This window comes from Nerophis lumbriciformis, linkage group LG22 (genome assembly GCF_033978685.3).
Source record: "Nerophis lumbriciformis linkage group LG22, RoL_Nlum_v2.1, whole genome shotgun sequence".
NCBI lineage: Eukaryota > Metazoa > Chordata > Actinopteri > Syngnathiformes > Syngnathidae > Nerophis > Nerophis lumbriciformis.
In genome coordinates, this window is record NC_084569.2 from 14215665 (window position 1) to 14234958 (window position 19294).

At 38.4% G+C, this 19294-nt stretch overlaps 1 protein-coding gene across 1 annotated transcript; it reads right to left on the bottom strand.

Moving 5' to 3' along the window:
* Window positions 1-5958: 5958 nt before the first annotated feature.
* On the bottom strand, window positions 5959-9266 carry LOC133615078 (transmembrane protein 100). The gene has a single exon (XM_061973422.1). It carries the CDS (start codon window positions 9220-9222, stop codon window positions 8833-8835), a length of 390 nt encoding a protein of 129 aa, XP_061829406.1. The 5' UTR covers window positions 9223-9266; the 3' UTR covers window positions 5959-8832.
* Window positions 9267-19294: the final 10028 nt, after the last annotated feature.

A 19294-nucleotide genomic window follows, 5' to 3' on the forward strand; every position in this document is an offset into this window, starting at 1 on the left:
TAATACTAAAAAAGAAAAATAATCTAATCCCAATTACGTGGAAAAACTCGTAAAGTTATGATACTCAAGTGGTATTTAGTTTTTTTTAGAAATGTGGTAATATTACTAAAAGTGAAAAAAAATCTAATCAGAAGAAAAAAGTTGTAAAGTTATGTGAAAATAGTCGTGAAGTTATGAAACAGTAGTGATATTTTTTGGGACAAATATGGTAATATAATTTTATTGCAAGGAAAAATTTAAGTGAGGAAAAAATGAGGAAAAATTTAATTTTGAGAGAAATATCGTATTACTAAAAGTAAAAAAAACATCTATGTGGAAAATGTCGTTAAGTTATAAAATGAAAGTATAGGATTTTTTTTTTGAAAAATGTGGTAATATTACTACAAGTACAAAAAATCTACATACAAAAAAAGTTGTAAAGTCGTGTGAAAAAAGTTGTAAAGTTAGGAGAAGAATACGAAAACTTTTTTATTTAGGTTTTGTGAAAAAAGTCTTGAAGTTAGGACAGCGAAGTGGATTTTTTTAAAGAGATATGTCATAATATTACTAAAACTGGGATTTTTTTTTTACCATATAATAAAAGTAAAGTAAAAAGGAAAAAAAGAAAAAAATAATTACGAGAAAAGTTTTTTAAAGTTACGTGGAAAAAGAAGGAATTGGTGTTTTTTGGAAAAATGTGGTAATATACTAAAAGTGAAAAAAAAAATCTACTTACGAGAAAAAAGTTGTCAAGTTACGTGACAAAAGTCGTAAACTTATGAGAAGAAAGTGGTATTTTTTTTAGAGAAATGTAATAATACTAAAAAAGAAAGTCACATGTGATTGGTGGAGAATGAGAAAAGCTTACAGTTATGTGAAAAAAGTCGTAAAGTTATGAAAATCAAGTGGTATTTTTTTTTTTTAGAAATGTGGTAATATTACTAAATATAATATTACTAAAAATAATATTACTAAAAGTGGAAAAAAATCTAATCAGAAGAAAAACATTGTAAAATTATGTGAAAATAGTCGTGAAGTTATGAAACGGTAGTGGTATTGTTTTGATAAATATGGTAATATAACTTCATTACGAGGAAAAATTTAAGTCACGTGGAAAAAATGAGGAAGAAGTGTTATTTTTGGAGAGAAATATCTTATTACTACAAGTCGGAAAAAAAATATATGTGGAAAATGTAAAGTTATAAGACGAAAGTGTAGGATTTTTTCAGAAAAATGTGGTAAGTACAAAAAAATCGACATATGAAAAAAGTTGTAAAGTTGTGTGAAAAAAATTGTAAAGTTAGGAGAAGAAAGTGTTTTTTATAGACATTTTTTTTAAGTTTTGTGAAAAAAGCCCTCAAGTTAGGACAGCAAAGTGGATTTTTTAAGAGAAATGTCATAATATTACTAAAAGTTAAAAAAAAAAAATACAATCAGAAGAAAAAAGTTGTAAAGTTAGAAGAAGAAAGTGTTTTTTATAGAGAAAAAGTTTGTATTATTATGGTATTATTTTGTTGGATTGATTAATAAAAAAAAAAAAATAGAAAAAAAAAAAAAAAGTCTTAAAGTTAGGACAGCGAAGTGGGTTTTTTAAGAGAAATGTCATAATTAAGTTAAGTTAACACTACTAAAATTGGGAAAAAATTTACCAGTGAAAAAAATGCGGAAGAAGTGTTATTTTTTGAGAGAAATATCGTATTACTGAAAGTCGGAAAAAAATCTATGTGCAAAATGTCGTAAAGTATAGAATTTTTTGAGAAAAATGTGGTAATTACAAAAAATCGACATACGAAAAAAGTTGTAAAGTTGTGTGAAAAAGTTGTAAAGTTAGGAGAAGAAAGTGTTTTTTATAGAGAAATATGAAAAATACGAACTTTTTTGTGAAAACAGTTTGTATTATTATGGTAACATTGTGCATTATTTTGTTGGATTGGTTATTGAAAAAATAAAATAAAAAGGAAAATAAAAACAATAAAAAAAAGTCTTAAAGTTAGGACAGCAAAGTTGATTTTTTAAGAGAAATGTCACAATATTCTTAAAACTGGGAAAAAATGTACCGGTTAATACAGGAAATAATTCTTTTTTTTTTTTTTAATATTAATTTGTCTATTCTATGACTTTTTTGCATAACATTAGGTTTTTTTTCTTTTCAGTGTGGCCATGTTACTCTTTCCAGGTCTAATTTCACAACACCACCAACAAAAATCCATCTTTTTTTGGAACAGAGCATAAGATGGAAAATAAAGGGTTCGTTGTTAAAGGTGTGAGCATGCTACTTGGTAGTACTAATACAGAACTCACCTACATGGTGGTCACATGAGAGTTAAATAGTGAGTGACGCAATAAGATGCTGGGTACAAAACAAAAAAACACAAGTTCGCTTTCTGAGGCTTATTTACGCTACAGTGACTCACTATTGCCTCCGGAGGAGGAAAGTGGCGTTACCAGCAGGCTGTCCTTTAAAAAGTGTGTGAAATTGGATGATAGTCAGGGATCAAGTCATAGTGCAAAATGCAGATGGGTGTGATGAAGAAAGTTTGGCCTGGAGGGGGTGGGTTGGGCGAGGTGTTATGTGGTAATATTACTAAAAGTAAAAAATAAAAATTGTGTGAAAAAAAGGCCATAAAGTTATGAGAAGGAAGTGTTTTTTTTTAAAGAAATGTGGTAATATACTAAAAGTGAAAAAAAATAATCTGATCATGAGAAAAAAGTTGTAAAATAACGTGAAAAATGTCGTAAACGTATGAGAAGAAAGTGGTATTTTTTAGAGAAATGTCATAAGACTAAAAAGAAAGAAAAATCTAATCACACGAAAAACTTAAGAGTTTCGTGAAAAAAGTTGTAAAGTTATGAAAATCAAGTAGAAATGCGGTAATATTACTAAATATAATACTACTAAATATAATATTACTAAAAGTGAAAAAAAATCTAATCAGAAGAAAAATATTGTAAAATTACGTGAAAATAGTCGTGAAGTTATGAAACGGTAGTGGTATTTGTTGGGATAAATACGGTAATATAACTTCATTACGAGGAAGATATAAGTCACATGAAAAAAATGCGGAAGTGTTATAGTTTGAGAGAAATATTTAGTATTACTAAAAGTCGGAAAAAAATCTATGTGCAAAATGTCGTAAAGTATAGGATTTTTTGAGAAAAATGTGGTAATTACAAAAAATCGACATACGAAAAAAGTTGTAAAGTTGTGTGAAAAAGTTGTAAAGTTAGGAGAAGAAAGTGTTTTTTATAGAGAAATATGAAAAATACGAACTTTTTTGTGAAAACAGTTTGTATTATTATGGTAATATTGTGTATTATTTTGTTGGATTGATTAATGAAAAAATAAAATAAAAAGGAAAATAAAAACAATTAAAAAAAAGTCTTAAAGTTAGGACAGCAAAGTGGATTTTTTTAAGAGAAATGTCACAATATTCCTAAAACTGGGAAAAAATGTACCGGTTAATACAGGAAATAATTCTCTTTTTTTTTTTTAATATTAATTTGTCTATTCTATGACTTTTTTGCATAACATTAGGTTTTTTTTCTTTTCAGTGTGGCCATGTTACTCTTTCCAGGTCTAATTTCTGTCCATGTCACGACATCAATAACAAAAATCCATCTTTTTTTGGAACAGAGCATAAGATGGAAAGTAAAGGGTTCGTTGTTAAAGGTGTGAGCATGCTACTTGGTAGTACTAATATAGAACTCACCTACATGGTGGTCACATGAGAGTGAATAAGATGCTGGGTACAAAACAAAAAAATACAAGTTCGCTATCTGAGGCTTATTTACGCTACAGTGACTCACTATTGCCTCCGGAGGAGGAAAGTGGCGTTACCAGCAGGCTGTCCTTTAAAAAGTGTGTGAAATTGGATGATAGTCAGGGATCAAGTCGTAGTGCAAAATGCAGATGGGTGTGATGAAGAAAGTTTGGCCTGGAGGGGGTGGGTTGGGCGAGGGGTTATGTGGTAATATTACTAAAAGTAAAAAATAAACATTTTGTGAAAAAAAGGTCATAAAGTTATGAGAAGTGTTTTTTTTTTAAAGAAATGTGGTAATATACTAAAAGTGAAAAAAAAATCTGATTACGAGAAAAAAGTTGTAAAATAACGTGAAAAATGTCGTAAACTTATGAGAAGAAAGTGGTATTTTTTAGAGAAATGTCATAAGACTAAAAAGAAAGAAAAATCTAATCACACGAAAAACTTAAGAGTTTCGTGAAAAAAGTTGTAAAGTTATGAAAATCAAGTGTTTTTTTTTTTTAGAAATGCGTTAATATTACTAAAAATAATATTACTAAAAGTGAAAAAAAATCTAATCAGAAGAAAAATATTGTAAAATTACGTGAAAATAGTCGTGAAGTTATGAAACGGTAGTGGCATTTGTTGGGATAAATATGGTTATATAACTTCATTACGAGGAAAATATAAGTCACGTGACAAAAATGCGGAAGAAGTGTTATTTTTGGAGAGAAATATCTTATTACTAAAAGTCGGAAAAAAATCTATGTGGAAAATGCCGTAAAATATAGGTTTTTTTTGAGAAAAATGCAAGTACAAAAAAATGGACATACGAAAAAAATTGTACAATTAGGAGAAGAAAGTGTTTTTTATAGAGAAATATGAAAAATACGAACTTTTTTGTGAAAACAGTTTGTATTATTATGGTAATATTGTGTATTATTTTGTTGGATTGATTAATGAAAAAATAAAATTAAAAAGGAAAATAAAAACAATTAAAAAAAAGTCTTAAAGTTAGGACAGCGAAGTGGATTTTTTAAGAGAAATGTCACAATATTCCTAAAACTGGGAAAAATGTACCGGTTAATACAGGAAATAATTCTCTTTTTTTTTTTTTAATATTAATTTGTCTATTCTATGACTTTTTTGCATAACATTAGGTTTTTTTTCTTTTCAGTGTGGCCATGTTACTCTTTCCAGGTCTAATTTCTGTCCATGTCACAACAACAACAACAAAAATCCATCTTTTTTTGGAACAGAGCATAAGATGGAAAGTAAAGGGTTCGTTGTTAAAGGTGTGAGCATGCTACTTGGTAGTACTAATATAGAACTCACCTACATGGTGGTCACATGAGAGTGAATAAGATGCTGGGTACAAAACAAAAAAATACAAGTTCGCTATCTGAGGCTTATTTACGCTACAGTGACTCACTATTGCCTCCGGAGGAGGAAAGTGGCGTTACCAGCAGGCTGTCCTTTAAAAAGTGTGTGAAATTGGATGATAGTCAGGGATCAAGTCGTAGTGCAATATGCAGATGGGTGTGATGAAGAAAGTTTGGCCTGGAGGGGGTGGGTTGGGCGAGGGGTTGTGGTAATATTACTAAAAGTAAAAAATAAAAATGTTATGAAAAAAAAGGTCATAAAGTTATGAGAATGAAGTGGATTTTTTTGAAGAAATGTGGTAATATACTAAAAGTGAAAAAAAAAATCTGATTACGAGAAAAAAGTTGTAAAATAATGTGAAAAATGCCGTAAACTTATGAGAAGAAAGTGGTATTTTTAGAGAAATGTCATAATAAGACTAAAAAGAAAGAAAAATCTAATCACATGAAAAACTTAGTTTCGTGAAAAAAGTTGTAAAGTTATGAAAATCAAGTAGAAATGCGGTAATATTACTAAATATAATATTACTAAATATAATATTACTAAAAGTGAAAAAAAATATAATCAGAAGAAAAATATTGTAAAATTACGTGAAAATAGTCGTGAAGTTATGAAACGGTAGTGGCATTTGTTGGGATAAATATGGTAATATAACTTCATTATGAGGAAGATATAAGTCACATGAAAAAAATGCGGAAGTGTTATAGTTTGAGAGAAATATTTAGTATTACTAAAAGTCGGAAAAAAATCTATGTGCAAAATGTCGTAAAGTATAGGATTTTTTGAGAAAAATGTGCTAATTACAAAAAATCGACATACGAAAAAAGTTGTAAAGTTGTGTGGAAAAGTTGTAAAGTTAGGAGAAGAAAGTGTTTTTTATAGAGAAATATGAAAAATACGAACTTTTTTGTGAAAACAGTTTGTATTATTATGGTAATATTGTGTATTATTTTGTTGGATTGATTAATGAAAAAATAAAATAAAAAGGAAAATAAAAACAATTAAAAAAAAGTCTTAAAGTTAGGACAGCAAAGTGGATTTTTTAAGAGAAATGTCACAATATTCCTAAAACTGGGAAAAAATGTACCGGTTAATACAGGAAATAATTCTTTTTTTTTTTTTTAATATTAATTTGTCTATTCTATGACTTTTTTGCATAACATTAGGTTTTTTTTCTTTTCAGTGTGGCCATGTTACTCTTTCCAGATCTAATTTCTGTCCATGTCACGACAACAACAACAAAAATCCATCTTTTTTTGGAACAGAGCATAAGATGGAAAGTAAAGGGTTCGTTGTTAAAGGTGTGAGCATGCTACTTGGTAGTACTAATATAGAACTCACCTACATGGTGGTCACATGAGAGTGAATAAGATGCTGGGTACAAAACAAAAAAATACAAGTTCGCTATCTGAGGCTTATTTACGCTACAGTGACTCACTATTGCCTCCGGAGGAGGAAAGTGGCGTTACCAGCAGGCTGTCCTTTAAAAAGTGTGTGAAATTGGATGATAGTCAGGGATCAAGTCGTAGTGCAAAATGCAGATGGGTGTGATGAAGAAAGTTTGGCCTGGAGGGGGTGGGTTGGGCGAGGGGTTATGTGGTAATATTACTAAAAGTAAAAAATAAACATTTTGTGAAAAAAAGGTCATAAAGTTATGAGAAGTGGTTTTTTTTTAAAGAAATGTGGTAATATACTAAAAGTGAAAAAAAAATCTGATTACGAGAAAAAAGTTGTAAAATAACGTGAAAAATGTCGTAAACTTATGAGAAGAAAGTGGTATTTTTTAGAGAAATGTCATAAGACTAAAAAGAAAGAAAAATCTAATCACACGAAAAACTTAAGAGTTTCGTGAAAAAAGTTGTAAAGTTATGAAAATCAAGTGTTTTTTTTTTTTAGAAATGCGTTAATATTACTAAAAATAATATTACTAAAAGTGAAAAAAAATCTAATCAGAAGAAAAATATTGTAAAATTACGTGAAAATAGTCGTGAAGTTATGAAACGGTAGTGGCATTTGTTGGGATAAATATGGTTATATAACTTCATTACGAGGAAAATATAAGTCACGTGACAAAAATGCGGAAGAAGTGTTATTTTTGGAGAGAAATATCTTATTACTAAAAGTCGGAAAAAAATCTATGTGGAAAATGCCGTAAAATATAGGTTTTTTTTGAGAAAAATGCAAGTACAAAAAAATGGACATACGAAAAAAATTGTACAATTAGGAGAAGAAAGTGTTTTTTATAGAGAAATATGAAAAATACGAACTTTTTTGTGAAAACAGTTTGTATTATTATGGTAATATTGTGTATTATTTTGTTGGATTGATTAATGAAAAAATAAAATTAAAAAGGAAAATAAAAACAATTAAAAAAAAGTCTTAAAGTTAGGACAGCAAAGTGGATTTTTTAAGAGAAATGTCACAATATTCCTAAAACGGGGAAAAAATGTACCGGTTAATACAGGAAATAATTCTTTTTTTTCTTTTAAATATTAATTTGTCTATTCTATGACTTTTTTGCATAACATTATGTTTTTTTTCTTTTCAGTGTGGCCATGTTACTCTTTCCAGGTCTAATTTCACAACAACACCAACAAAAATCCATCTTTTTTTGGAACAGAGCATAAGATGGAAAGTAAAGGGTTCGTTGTTAAAGGTGTGAGCATGCTACTTGGTAGTACTAATACAGAACTCACCTACATGGTGGTCACATGAGAGTTAAGTAGTGAGTGACGCAATAAGATGCTGGGTACAAAACAAAAAAACACAAGTTCGCTTTTTGAGGCTTATTTACGCTACAGTGACTCACTATTGCCTCCGGAGGAGGAAAGTGGCGTTACCAGCAGGCTGTCCTTTAAAAAGTGTGTGAAATTGGATGATAGTCAGGGATCAAGTCGTAGTGCAAAATGCAGATGGGTGTGATGAAGAAAGTTTGGCCTGGAGGGGGTGGGTTGGGCGAGGGGTTAAAGCAAGGGCGAGGGAGGTCATGAGTTCACATGGAAACATACGATTGTGACAAGAGCCTTTTTCCATGTGTGCTTGCTCAAGGCACGAAGCGGGAGGGGCCCCCCACCCCCGTTATGGCATGTGTCCTTCAGTAATCCCAGCCCCGACTCCCGCCGAGTGGAGGCACTCGGGAAGCATAGCTGAAGACCCCGACTGGGCCATTCTGTGCAAATATCTTCATGAGAAGTCCGTACTCCTCCGTCCTCCTTTCGGCACAGCTCACAACTCCTCGTGCGCGGGTCCTCAAGTTCCACTCTGCCGGAGTATAAAAAAAGGACCCCCCCGTCCACCCCTCCGCCCCGGACACATTGCTGCGGTGTCACAGGACGAGGCGGTGACGCCGTCCGCTGACGTGGGTCCGCCGAGTGTCGGGTTGCGGTCTTCCGAGAGTCACCTGTCCCGGCGGGAGGAATGCTGCGGGTGACGCGTCCGGTGACGCCCGACGGCGGCGCCGATGGACGTGGCTTGTTCTGCATAGCGTAGGGAGGGTGTGTGTGTGTGTGTGTGTAAGAGTGTGTGATTTATGCATGCAGTGTGCAGTGCAAGTTAGAGTGTCTCCTTGGAGGTTGTTTTGACACCGGAAACCTGACGTGGTGGCGGAGTCCAAAATGTTCCCCAGACTAAACAGAAGCCGAGTGAACTCCTCCGGGCGAGTCGAGGCGATACCACACCACACGTGAAGGAGGAAGTCAAAACTCCCGACCTTTTGCCTTCAAGTTGTGCATCACAGGGGACACTGCTCCGAGGTGAAGGACCCGCCGCCGCCGCCGCCGCCGCCAGCCTCCTTCTTTTTCCGCCGCTTCTTCTTGTGCACGCTCCAACAGGCGGTGGCCATGGCCAGCAGCAGCAGCCCGGTGACGAGCAGCGCCACCGACACCACCTTGGTTTGCGGCAGGTCGTTGTAGGTGTAGGTCACCCCGGTCCCCGCCACGCCGATGACCAGGGAGATGATGCCGAAGGGGAAGATGCAGCGGTACCAGGACTTCTCCATGCCGCCGGTGGCCTGCGAGAGACGCTCCAGGGAGGATAGCACCTCGGGGACTTTGGCGCCGCCGGCTTCCAGGGATTGCCCCTCTTGCGGCTGGCAAGCCAGGGGCCCCGTGGTGCAGCCCATCCTCGTCGGGAAGAAGTCGGTCCTTAGAATCCTGCTTTTTGTCCTCCCGTACGGTGGCTGCCGGACGCTAGGCTGCACATTGTGCACTGGGCTGAGCCGAGGCGGTGGCAGGGCATATATAAAGCAGCGTGGGGGTGGGAAGGAGGAGCTACGGGGGGAAGTCCGCGTCCTCCCCATTGGGTCTCTTTTCTGTGACGTGCGGAGAACGTTGATTTTGGGGGGGGTGATGAGGATCAGGAAGGGGGAGGGTTAGCAGTTCCTGCATCTCCCCATCACCACCTCACGGTTGTACTCTCCTACATGTTGTGTTATGTTTACAGCACTGCAGTGACACAGGAGTGGAATTTCATTTTCATTGACCCACACATGCGCCTGAAGGGAACATGCAACACCTTCCACGTAAACACTACTGAGCATGCCTACACGTGACAAGACAGAGTGAAATACAATCCGCCCACACTCGGTTCCCACCCACTCACTCACACACACACACACACAAACACTATAGTGATGCCAGTGGTGGCTGAATGAAAGAAGCTAATAGTAGACTTTCACACCTCTCTTGCAGACCAATTTGGACTAGTGCTGTCCCGATACCAATATTTTGGTACCGGTAAAATGAACATCGTTTTGTCCTACAATTTTAGCGGTTCTTGAACTCACCATAGTGTGGACTGTGACGCAACAGTTTGTTTACATGTAAAATCTTCCACTCCTTCTTTGTCTTATTTTGTCCACCAAAAGTTTTATACTGTGCGTGAATGCACAAAGGTGCACTTTGTTGATGTTATTGACTTGTTGGAGTGCTAATCAGGCATATTTGGTCAGTGCATGACTGCAAGCTAATCAATGCTAACATGCTAATTAGGCTAGCTTAGTGGTTCTTAACCTTGTTGGAGGTACCGAACCCCACCAGTTTCATATGCACATTCACCGAACCCTTCTTTAGTGAAACATAAAATGTTTTTTTTCAAATTCAAGACAAAGTTATATGTTTTTGGTAACACTTTAGTATGGGGAACATATTCTAAGTAATAAAGACTTAATTTACAGTTATTTGGTTAGGGTCAGGGTTAGAGGGTTAGGGTTATAATAAGGCCATGCCGAATAAGGCATTAAAAAGTACTTAATAATGACTAGTTAAGAGCCAATATGTTACTAATTTGCATGTTAATAAGCAACTAATTAATGGTGAATATGTTCCCCATACTAAAGTGTTACCATGTTTTTTTACTGGTGCACAAAATGAACCGTGCATGAACATCACCTTGTTCAAAGAACAAAACCAACAGTGCATAAACTCACAACAAATTACACACCTGCAAATCAGTCTGACTTCTGCTGTTGCCGTATCCGTAATACGTCGATAGGGAGAAGTTTTTAATTACACGATGAGTCGGGTGTGTCTTGACCTCCGCCGAACCCCTGAGCCCGACTCACCGAACCCCTAGGGTTCGGTCAAACCCAGGTTAAGAACCACTGGGCTAGCTCTATGTACATATTGCATCATTATGCTTCATTTGTAGGTATATTTGAGCCGATTTAATATCCTTTACTTGTATCCTTTTTGTATATAATTTAGTTTTGCATGTCTCATGACACATTATCTGTATGTAATATTGGCTGCATTTCTGATAGTTGTTTGTGTGTCATGTTGTTCCAGACCACAGCAAACATTACCTAGCTTGCCAAAGATTGTAATAAATCTATTAAAAGAAGATAGCCTGATGTTTTCTTTAACTTGGACACACACATCCATACCTTTGGCCATTAAAAGACAGTAATTTCCAGGAGTTATCTCACCTTCTGAGTCGCCTCTGCTTTACTAATGGTTTCTAATGTTGTAAAAATGTGTAGAATAAATATTAAATTTCAACATTTCTGTCAACGAAGATTTGCTTCAGCCTGCGACACATAGTCATTTTGATAGTAGGCTATTATAGCTGATATAGACTTTTACGTCATGTGTTGCCTTCATTATAAGACTTATGTACGGCTTTTCATTTTTTGCGGCTCCAGACAGATTATTTTTTTGTATTTTTGGTCCAATATGGCTCTTTCAACGTTTTGGGATGTCGACCCCTGTGCTAGGCGGAGCAGATTGCTTTACGGTGTTAAATCAACAAAAGGGACTAATATCAAAGATATCATTTCCGTCTGTGCATTAGAGGGTGCAGGCATATCTACTGTTGTGGCCAGTGAGTATATAGTCCTTTTTGATGGGAGGAAAAAATTGTTTCTGTCCAACATTTATGGGGACAAAATGAATTAAGGGGTTTAGAATTACAAACAGCATGCATGGCTTTGTCTTCATGATTCGATAAAATGAAGACTCTTAGCTCTTCAAGGCCCACATGATGAGATTATGGGATACCTAATATTCTCATAGAAATGCCAAACATGTCTCCATTAGAGGAAGATCCTGTAACACACGCTTTTCTCCCCCCTTCCATGGAAGAAGCCCTTGTTCAGGAGAGCTCTCTCGAAGCTAAAGTGGAACAAAAGAGGGAAAGAGAGGACTACATTCAAGAGGAAGGAGAGATTCCTGAGAGACTTTTGGGGTTTCTGTGGCTTTTGGTATTGTTGTGTTGTGATAATTAGCTGGTAAACAGAGGAGGGATTTGTTTTTGCCTTATAGTCTAAAAAGCAGTATGTTAAAAACTGCTATAATAGCAAATCTATTGTGTGCAGCGTTTTTCTTTTCTTTTCTTCAGCTAAGTTTTTGCTTTATTTTTGTCTGGTAATTTTTTTTTAATCTTCTTTTTTTTTTTCTGTGTTTAATTTTAATATATTTATTTAAAATTATTTCACCCATCACCAACTCGCTTGTTTTGTTAAGTGTTCTCCTGTGTTTAGTGCTTGTTCCTGTCCTGAGCTCTTATTTTGGTGGCGCTTCCTGTTGTGTTGGTGTTTTTCGTGACTGCTTTACGCCTGCCTTCGAGCACTTTTCCCCCTCACCTGTATTCTGTTCGTGATTAGCACTATTTAAGTTGAGCTTGCGACACCATGGGTTTGTCGGGACATTATTCTGTGTTCACGGGTGATGATCGACGACCCTTTTTGATGCCAAGCTCTAGTACGCACTACTTTGTGGACGCCATCTGCTCCACCTATGTAGTAAGTGTTTATTGCTGCGTTCCAGCATTTTGTGTGCCCATTATTGATGGTTCTTGACTGTATCTGAGAAATTGTGATGGGCTAAATTTCTGTGTCGGCTACCTAAAATATTTTATAATAAACCATGTGGACTAGTGATGTGCGGACCGATACTGATATGTTGATAGCGCCGATACCAAATATTTATGTTGTAATATCGATTCTCAAATCAAAGTATTAATACTTTTGATATTTTAGTTATTTGAGATAGTGTGTATCATTAACAGGAACAGTGCATAAACAGTGTAAACAAGTTAAGTAACTTCATTTTTTTCCACATTTTATGTTACAGCCTAATTTCAAAATGGAATCAATTCATTGACAATGTGAAAAGTAAATTTTTTTAATTTTGCAAATGTATTACTAATAAAACAATCACATGATGCCAAGCTTTAGTACGCACTACTTTGTGGACACCATCTGCTCCACCTATGTAGTAAGTGTTTATTGCTGCGTTTCAGCATTTTGTGTGCCCATTATTGATGGTTTTTGACTGTATCTGAGAAATTGTGATGGGCTAAATTTCTGTGTCCGCTACCTACAATATTTTATAATAAATCATGTGGACTAGTGATGTGCGGATCGATACTGATATATTGATACCGCCGATACCAGATATTTATGTTGCAATATCGATTCTCAAATCAAAGTATCAATACTTTTGATATTTTAGTTATTTGAGATAGTGTGTATCATTAACAGGAACAGTGAATAAACAGTGTAAACAAGTGAAGTAACTTAATTTTTTCCACATTTTATGTTCCAGCCTAATTTCAAAATTGAATCAATTCATTGACAATGTGAAAAGTTAATTTTTTTTAATTTTGCAAATGTATTACTAATAAAACAATCAGATGATGCCAAGCTCTAGTACGCACTACTTTGTGGACGCCATCTGCTCCACCTACTGTAGTAAGTGTTTATTGCTGTGTTCCAGCATTTTATTTTGTTTCTATCATAATCTGGCCGTTCAGAGCACTTCCCTTCTGCTTTCGCTTAATGTTTTTTCTGTTAAGTTTACAAATACTCTCTCTCTCTGTATATCTATCGATCTATAGAATGTTTTACAGTATCAACAAAAGGCATTGTATAGGCTTTAAATGGGTGTGCCCATTATTGATGGTTTTTGACTGTATCTGAGAAATTGTGATGGGCTAAATTTCTGTCGGCTCCCTAAAATATTTTATAATAAATCATGTGGACTAGTGATGTGCGGATCGATACTGATATGTTGGTACCGCCAATACCAAATATTTATGTTGTAATATCGATTCTCAAATCAAAGTATCAATACTTTTGATATTTTAGTTATTTTAGCTAGTGTGTATCATTAACAGGAACAGTTTATAAACAGTGTAAACAAGTGAAGTAACTTAATTTTTTCCACATTTTATGTTACAGCCTAACTTCAAAATGTAATCAATTCATTGACAATGTGAAGTCAATTTTTTTAGATTTGCAAATGTATCACTGATAAAACAATCACATGATGCCAAGCTCTAGTACGCACTACTTTGTGGACGCCATCCGCTCCACCTATGTAGTAAGTGTTTATTGCTGCGTTCCAGAATTTTAGTTTGTTTCCATCATAGTCTGGCTGTTCAGAGCACTTCCCTTCTGCTCTCGCTTAATGTTTTTTCTGTTAAGTTTACAAATACTCTCTCTCTCTCTCTGTATATCTATCGATCTATAGAATGTTTTATAGTATCAACAAAAGGCATTGTATAGGCTTTAAATGGGTGTGCCCATTATTGATGGTTTTTGACTGTATCTGAGAAATTGTGATGGGCTAAATTTCTGTGTCTGCTCCCTAAATATTTTATAATAAATCATGTGGACTAGTGATGTGGGGATCGATACTGATATGTTGATACCGCCGATACCAAATATTTATGTTGTAATATCGATTCTCAAATCAAAGTATCAATACTTTTGATATTTTAGTTATTTTAGCTAGTGTGTATCACTAAAAGGAACAGTTTATAAACAGTGTAAACAAGTGAAGTAACTTCATTGTATCCACATTTTGTTAAGATACAGCCTAATTTCAAAATGGAATCAAGTCATTGACAATGGAAAAAGTAAACATTTTTAATTTTGCAAATGTATTACGAATAAAACAATCATATGATGCCAAGCTCTAGTACGCACTACTTTGTGGACGCCATCTGCTCCACCTATGTAGTAAGTGTTTATTGCTGCGTTCCAGCATTTTATTTTGTTTCTATCATAGTCTGGCCGTTCAGAGCACTTCCCTTCTGCTCTCGCTTAATTTTTTTTCTGTTAAGTTTACAAATACTCTCTCTCTCTCTGTATATCTAATGTGTTGTTTTCATTACAACACTTATATAAGACTTTTAAAGTAATTTTAATAGTAGGCTAATATAGCTAATATAGACACTTACATCATGTGTCGTCTTCATTATAACACTTATACAAGACTTTTAAAGTCATTTTGATAGTAGGCTAATATAGCTAATATAGACACTTACATCATGTGTTGTCGTCATTATTGTTACGTCTTCGGGGACGCATAGCTGTGCTGGTGTGTTCCTTCCAGTACAGAAGACAAGCAGGAGGAGTGTGCAGGTAGGATTAAGTATTTTTAATAAATAAAAGGCAGGACAAAAATACGAAACTGAGGACGCTAGCAAGCGTGGAGCTAAACAAAAAACCAAAATGTCACCAAGGGTGATAAACAAGGAATGCTAGCGTGCACAAACTTACTATGAGGAGAAAACCAGAGGAAACGTAAATGTTGCATAAAGCAAACATTGACCCAGCACTTACTGCTGGGTGACAGGAAACTATAAAGCGGAGTGATTAGCCAAAACACCTGGTGGAAACACTAATTGCAAAACTAAGACAGGTGAGGAGAATCAGTGCCCGTGGAAACCAAGAATAAACAGGAAAAGAGGGTGCAACCAGGAAACAGACTACAACCAGAAACATAACCAACATAAATCATGCCATGATCCGGGTAACGATCATGACATAACCCCCCCCCTTAAGGGACGGATCCCAGACGTCCCAAACTAGAAAACCCCTCCCCAACAAAAAAACCCCCAGAAAGTCAAAAGTCACGGGAGGGTGGAGGGAGGACTTGGTGGTGGGCCGCCAGGCCATGTGTCCCCGAAGCCACCGGGGACAAGTCAGGTGGCGGCGGCGGGTGGATTGTCGCCGCAATCGTCGAGGCGGGCGACCTCGGAACGGCCATGTCTGTGGCCGTTGAGGAGGCGGACGAGACTGGCGCCAGAACCTCAGCAGTCTTTGAGTCCTGTAGCAAAGTCTGGGGCGTCGCTGCTGTTGGCGCCAAAAGCGTCCATGAAAAGTCCAGAAACGACAAGGTGGGCGGCGCCGTGGTGCGGCCCGCCGGACAAGAGGAGGTGGGCGGCGCCGAGGTGCGGCCCGCCGGACAAGAGGAGGTGGGCGGCGCCGAGGTGCAGCCCGCCGGACAAGAGGAGGTGGGCGGCGCCGAGGTGCGGCCCGCCGGACACGAGGAGGTGGGCGGCGCCGTGCTGTGGCCCGCCGGACACGAGGTGGGTACGTCGTAGGCGAGGCAGGCGTCGTCGCCGTGGTAACAGGAAGCGTCGTCGCCGTGGAAACAGGAAGCGTCGTCGCCGTGGAAACAGGAAGCGTCGTCGCCGTGGAAACAGGAAGCGTCGTCGCCGTGGAAACAGGAAGCGTCGTCGCCGTGGAAACAGGAAGCGTCGTCGCCGTGGAAACAGGAGGCGTCGTCGCCGTGGAAGCAGGAAGCGTCGTCGCCGTGGAAGCAGGAAGCGTCGTCGCCGTGGAAGCAGGAAGCGTCGTCGCCGTGGAAGCAGGAAGCGTCGTCGCCGTGGAAGCAGGAAGCGTCGTCGCCATGGAAGCAGGAGGCGTCGTCGCCATGGAAGCAGGAGGCGTCGTTGCCATGGAAGCAGGAGGCACCGTCGCCATGGAAGCAGGAGGCGCCGTCGGCGTGGGCGGAGCCAGAGGCGGAGCAGGCGGCTCGTCTGTCGGCGTGGGCGGAGCCAGAGGCGGAGCAGGCGGCTCGTCTGTCGGCGTGGGTTGAGCCAGAGGCGGAGCAGGCGGCTCGTCTGTCGGCGTGGGCGGAGCCAGAGGCGGAGCAGGCGGCTCGTCTGTCGGCGTGGGCGGAGCCAGAGGCGGAGCAGGCGGCTCGTCTGTCGGCGTGGGCGTAGCCAGAGGCGGAGCAGGCGGCTCGTCTGTCGGCGTGGGCGGAGCCAAGGACGAATCAGGCAACGGAGTCTCTGTGGGTGGTGGATGTCTCAGCTGGACTGCTGGGTTGGCCGTAGGGGGAATCATCACCTGCAGTGCGGAGAGTATACTTCCCATCTGTTTCTCCAAAGCATCAAGGCGGGCATCTTGGTGCTCCGCCATGGCGTTGACGCAAGCCCCAAGAACGCCAAACTGTTCCTCCTGTTGTCCAAGTTGTTTGGACTGTTGGTGCAATGCCCTTTTTACTGGGTCGGTCTCTGCGGGGTCTCTTGTGCTTTGCAGCGCTGGAGCAGGAGGTGGAGAGGATGGCGTTTGCAGGACCACCAGGGTTGATGGTGGCGTCAGAGTGGCAGGCGTGGGAGGAGCCAGAGGAGTGGGCGGAGTGTTCTCTGCTGATTGGGATTGTTCCTCCAGTTGCAGTTCAATAAGTACCTTGCGGTACCACTCATCCACCCAAGCCGGACTGTACTTCTCTGGCGGGTCCAACTTGCTTTGTGGCACTGGGGCAGGAAGTAGGACCGAAGCAGACAGCGCCCCCGCTGGAGGAGAGGCAGGCAGCATCCTCAGTGGAATGAGGTCTGCTTGTCCCGCTGACACGCTACCAGCACTGGCCCCCCCCTCAGGAAGCAGATTCCAGATGCTAGATGGAGCTGGTGGGGGGAGCGCTTGTTCGGCGGGAGCAGAGGGCACAGGCGGGTGGGCTCTAGGAAGCCTGGAATCTGGCCTTGTGAGTCTGCGCCGCTGGCGCCTTTCTGGACAGTTGCCAGCAGGTGGTGACTGAGGGGAGGAGAAGCCGCACGGGAAGAGCCTGGCAGACATTGTTGAGGGCAAAGTGTCCGTCTGGTACCCCTTCTGCGCCTGCTCTGAGCTGCCCCGCTGCCCGAGCCTTCGCGTATCGGGTGGGGTGGACGACGTCCGGGTGGCTTGAGAGTGGGGGAGGAAACGAGTCTCTGCTTCCGTGAACTTAGCCATTAGCTGCTCCCATGCTACCATGGCGTCGGCCGGAAGGTCTTCTTCGGACAGCTCGGCTTCGTCCTCGTGTTGCCACGGCTGGGTGTCCGCTTGGAGCTCCAGGAGGATCTCTTGTTTGTCCGTGTTGGACAGGAACACTTCGTCTGGCTGGGTCAATCTGTTACATCTTCGGGGACGCATAGCTGTGCTGGTGTGTTCCTTCCAGTACAGAAGACAAGCAGGAGGAGTGTGCAGGTAGGATTAAGTATTTTTAATAAATAAAAGGCAGGACAAAAATACGAAACTGAGGACGCTAGCAAGCGTGGAGCTAAACAAAAAACCAAAATGTCACCAAGGGTGATAAACAAGGAATGCTAGCGTGCACAAACTTACTATGAGGAGAAAACCAGAGGAAACGTAAATGTTGCATAAAGCAAACATTGACCCAGCACTTACTGCTGGGTGACAGGAAACTATAAAGGGGAGTGATTAGCCAAACACCTGGTGGAAACACTAATTGCAAAACTAAGACAGGTGAGGAGAATCAGTGCCCATGGAAACCAAGAATAAACAGGAAAAGAGGGTGCAACCAGGAAACAGACTAAAACCAGAAACATAACCAACATAAATCATGCCATGATCCGGGTAACGATCATGACAATTATAACACTTATCTAAGACTTTTAAAGTCATTTTGATAGTACGCTAATGCAACTGATATAGACAATTACATCATGTGTTGTCTTCATTATAACACTTATGTCTTTTAAAGTAATTTTGATAGTAGGCTAATATAACTAATATAGACACATCCTGTGTTGTCTGCATTATAACACTTGTATACGACATATAAAGTAAATTTGATAGTAAGGTAATATAACTAATATAGACACTTACATCATGTGTTGCCTTCATTATAACACTTATATAATACATTGAAAGTCATTTTGATAGTAGGCTAATATAACTAATATAGACACTTATATCATGTGTTGTCTTCATTATAACACTTATATAAGGCTTTTAAAGTCATTTTGATAGTAGGCTAATATAACTAATATAGACACTTACATCATGTGTTGTCCTCATTATAACACGTATATAAGACTTTTACAGCAATTTTGATAGTAGGCTATTATAGCTAATATAGACATTTACGTCATGTGTTGTCTTCATTATAACACTTATATAAGGCTTTTAAAGTCATTTTGATAGTAGGCTTATATAACTAATATAGACACTTACATCATGTTGTCTTCATTATAAGCCTTATATAAGGCTTTTAAAGTCATTTTGATAGTAGGCTAATATAACTACTATAGACACTTACATCATGTGTTGTCCTCATTATAAAACTCATATAAGACTTTTAAAGTTATTTTGATAGTAGGCTATTATAGCTAATATAGACACATACATCATTTGTTGCCTTCATTATAACACTTATATAAGGCTTTTTTAAAGTCATTTTGATAGTAGGCTAATATAAACATTTACATCATGTGTTGTCCTCATTATAAAACTCATATAAGACTTTTAAAGTTATTTTGATAGTAGGCTAATATAGCTAATATAGACACTTACATCATGTGTTGCCTTCATTATAACACTTATTTAAGACTTTTAAAGTCATTTTGATAGTAGGCTAATATAACTAATATAGACACTTACGTCATGTGTTGCCTTCATTACAAAACTTCATTTTTTGGGACTCCAGACTGATTTGTTTTTTGTATTTTTGGTTCCAATA

Excerpts from the sequence above, each read along its gene's own strand:
- LOC133615078 (XM_061973422.1), bottom strand. The coding sequence starts at position 9,222 with ATGGGCTGCACCACGGGGCCCCTGGCTTGCCAGCCGCAAGAGGGGCAA.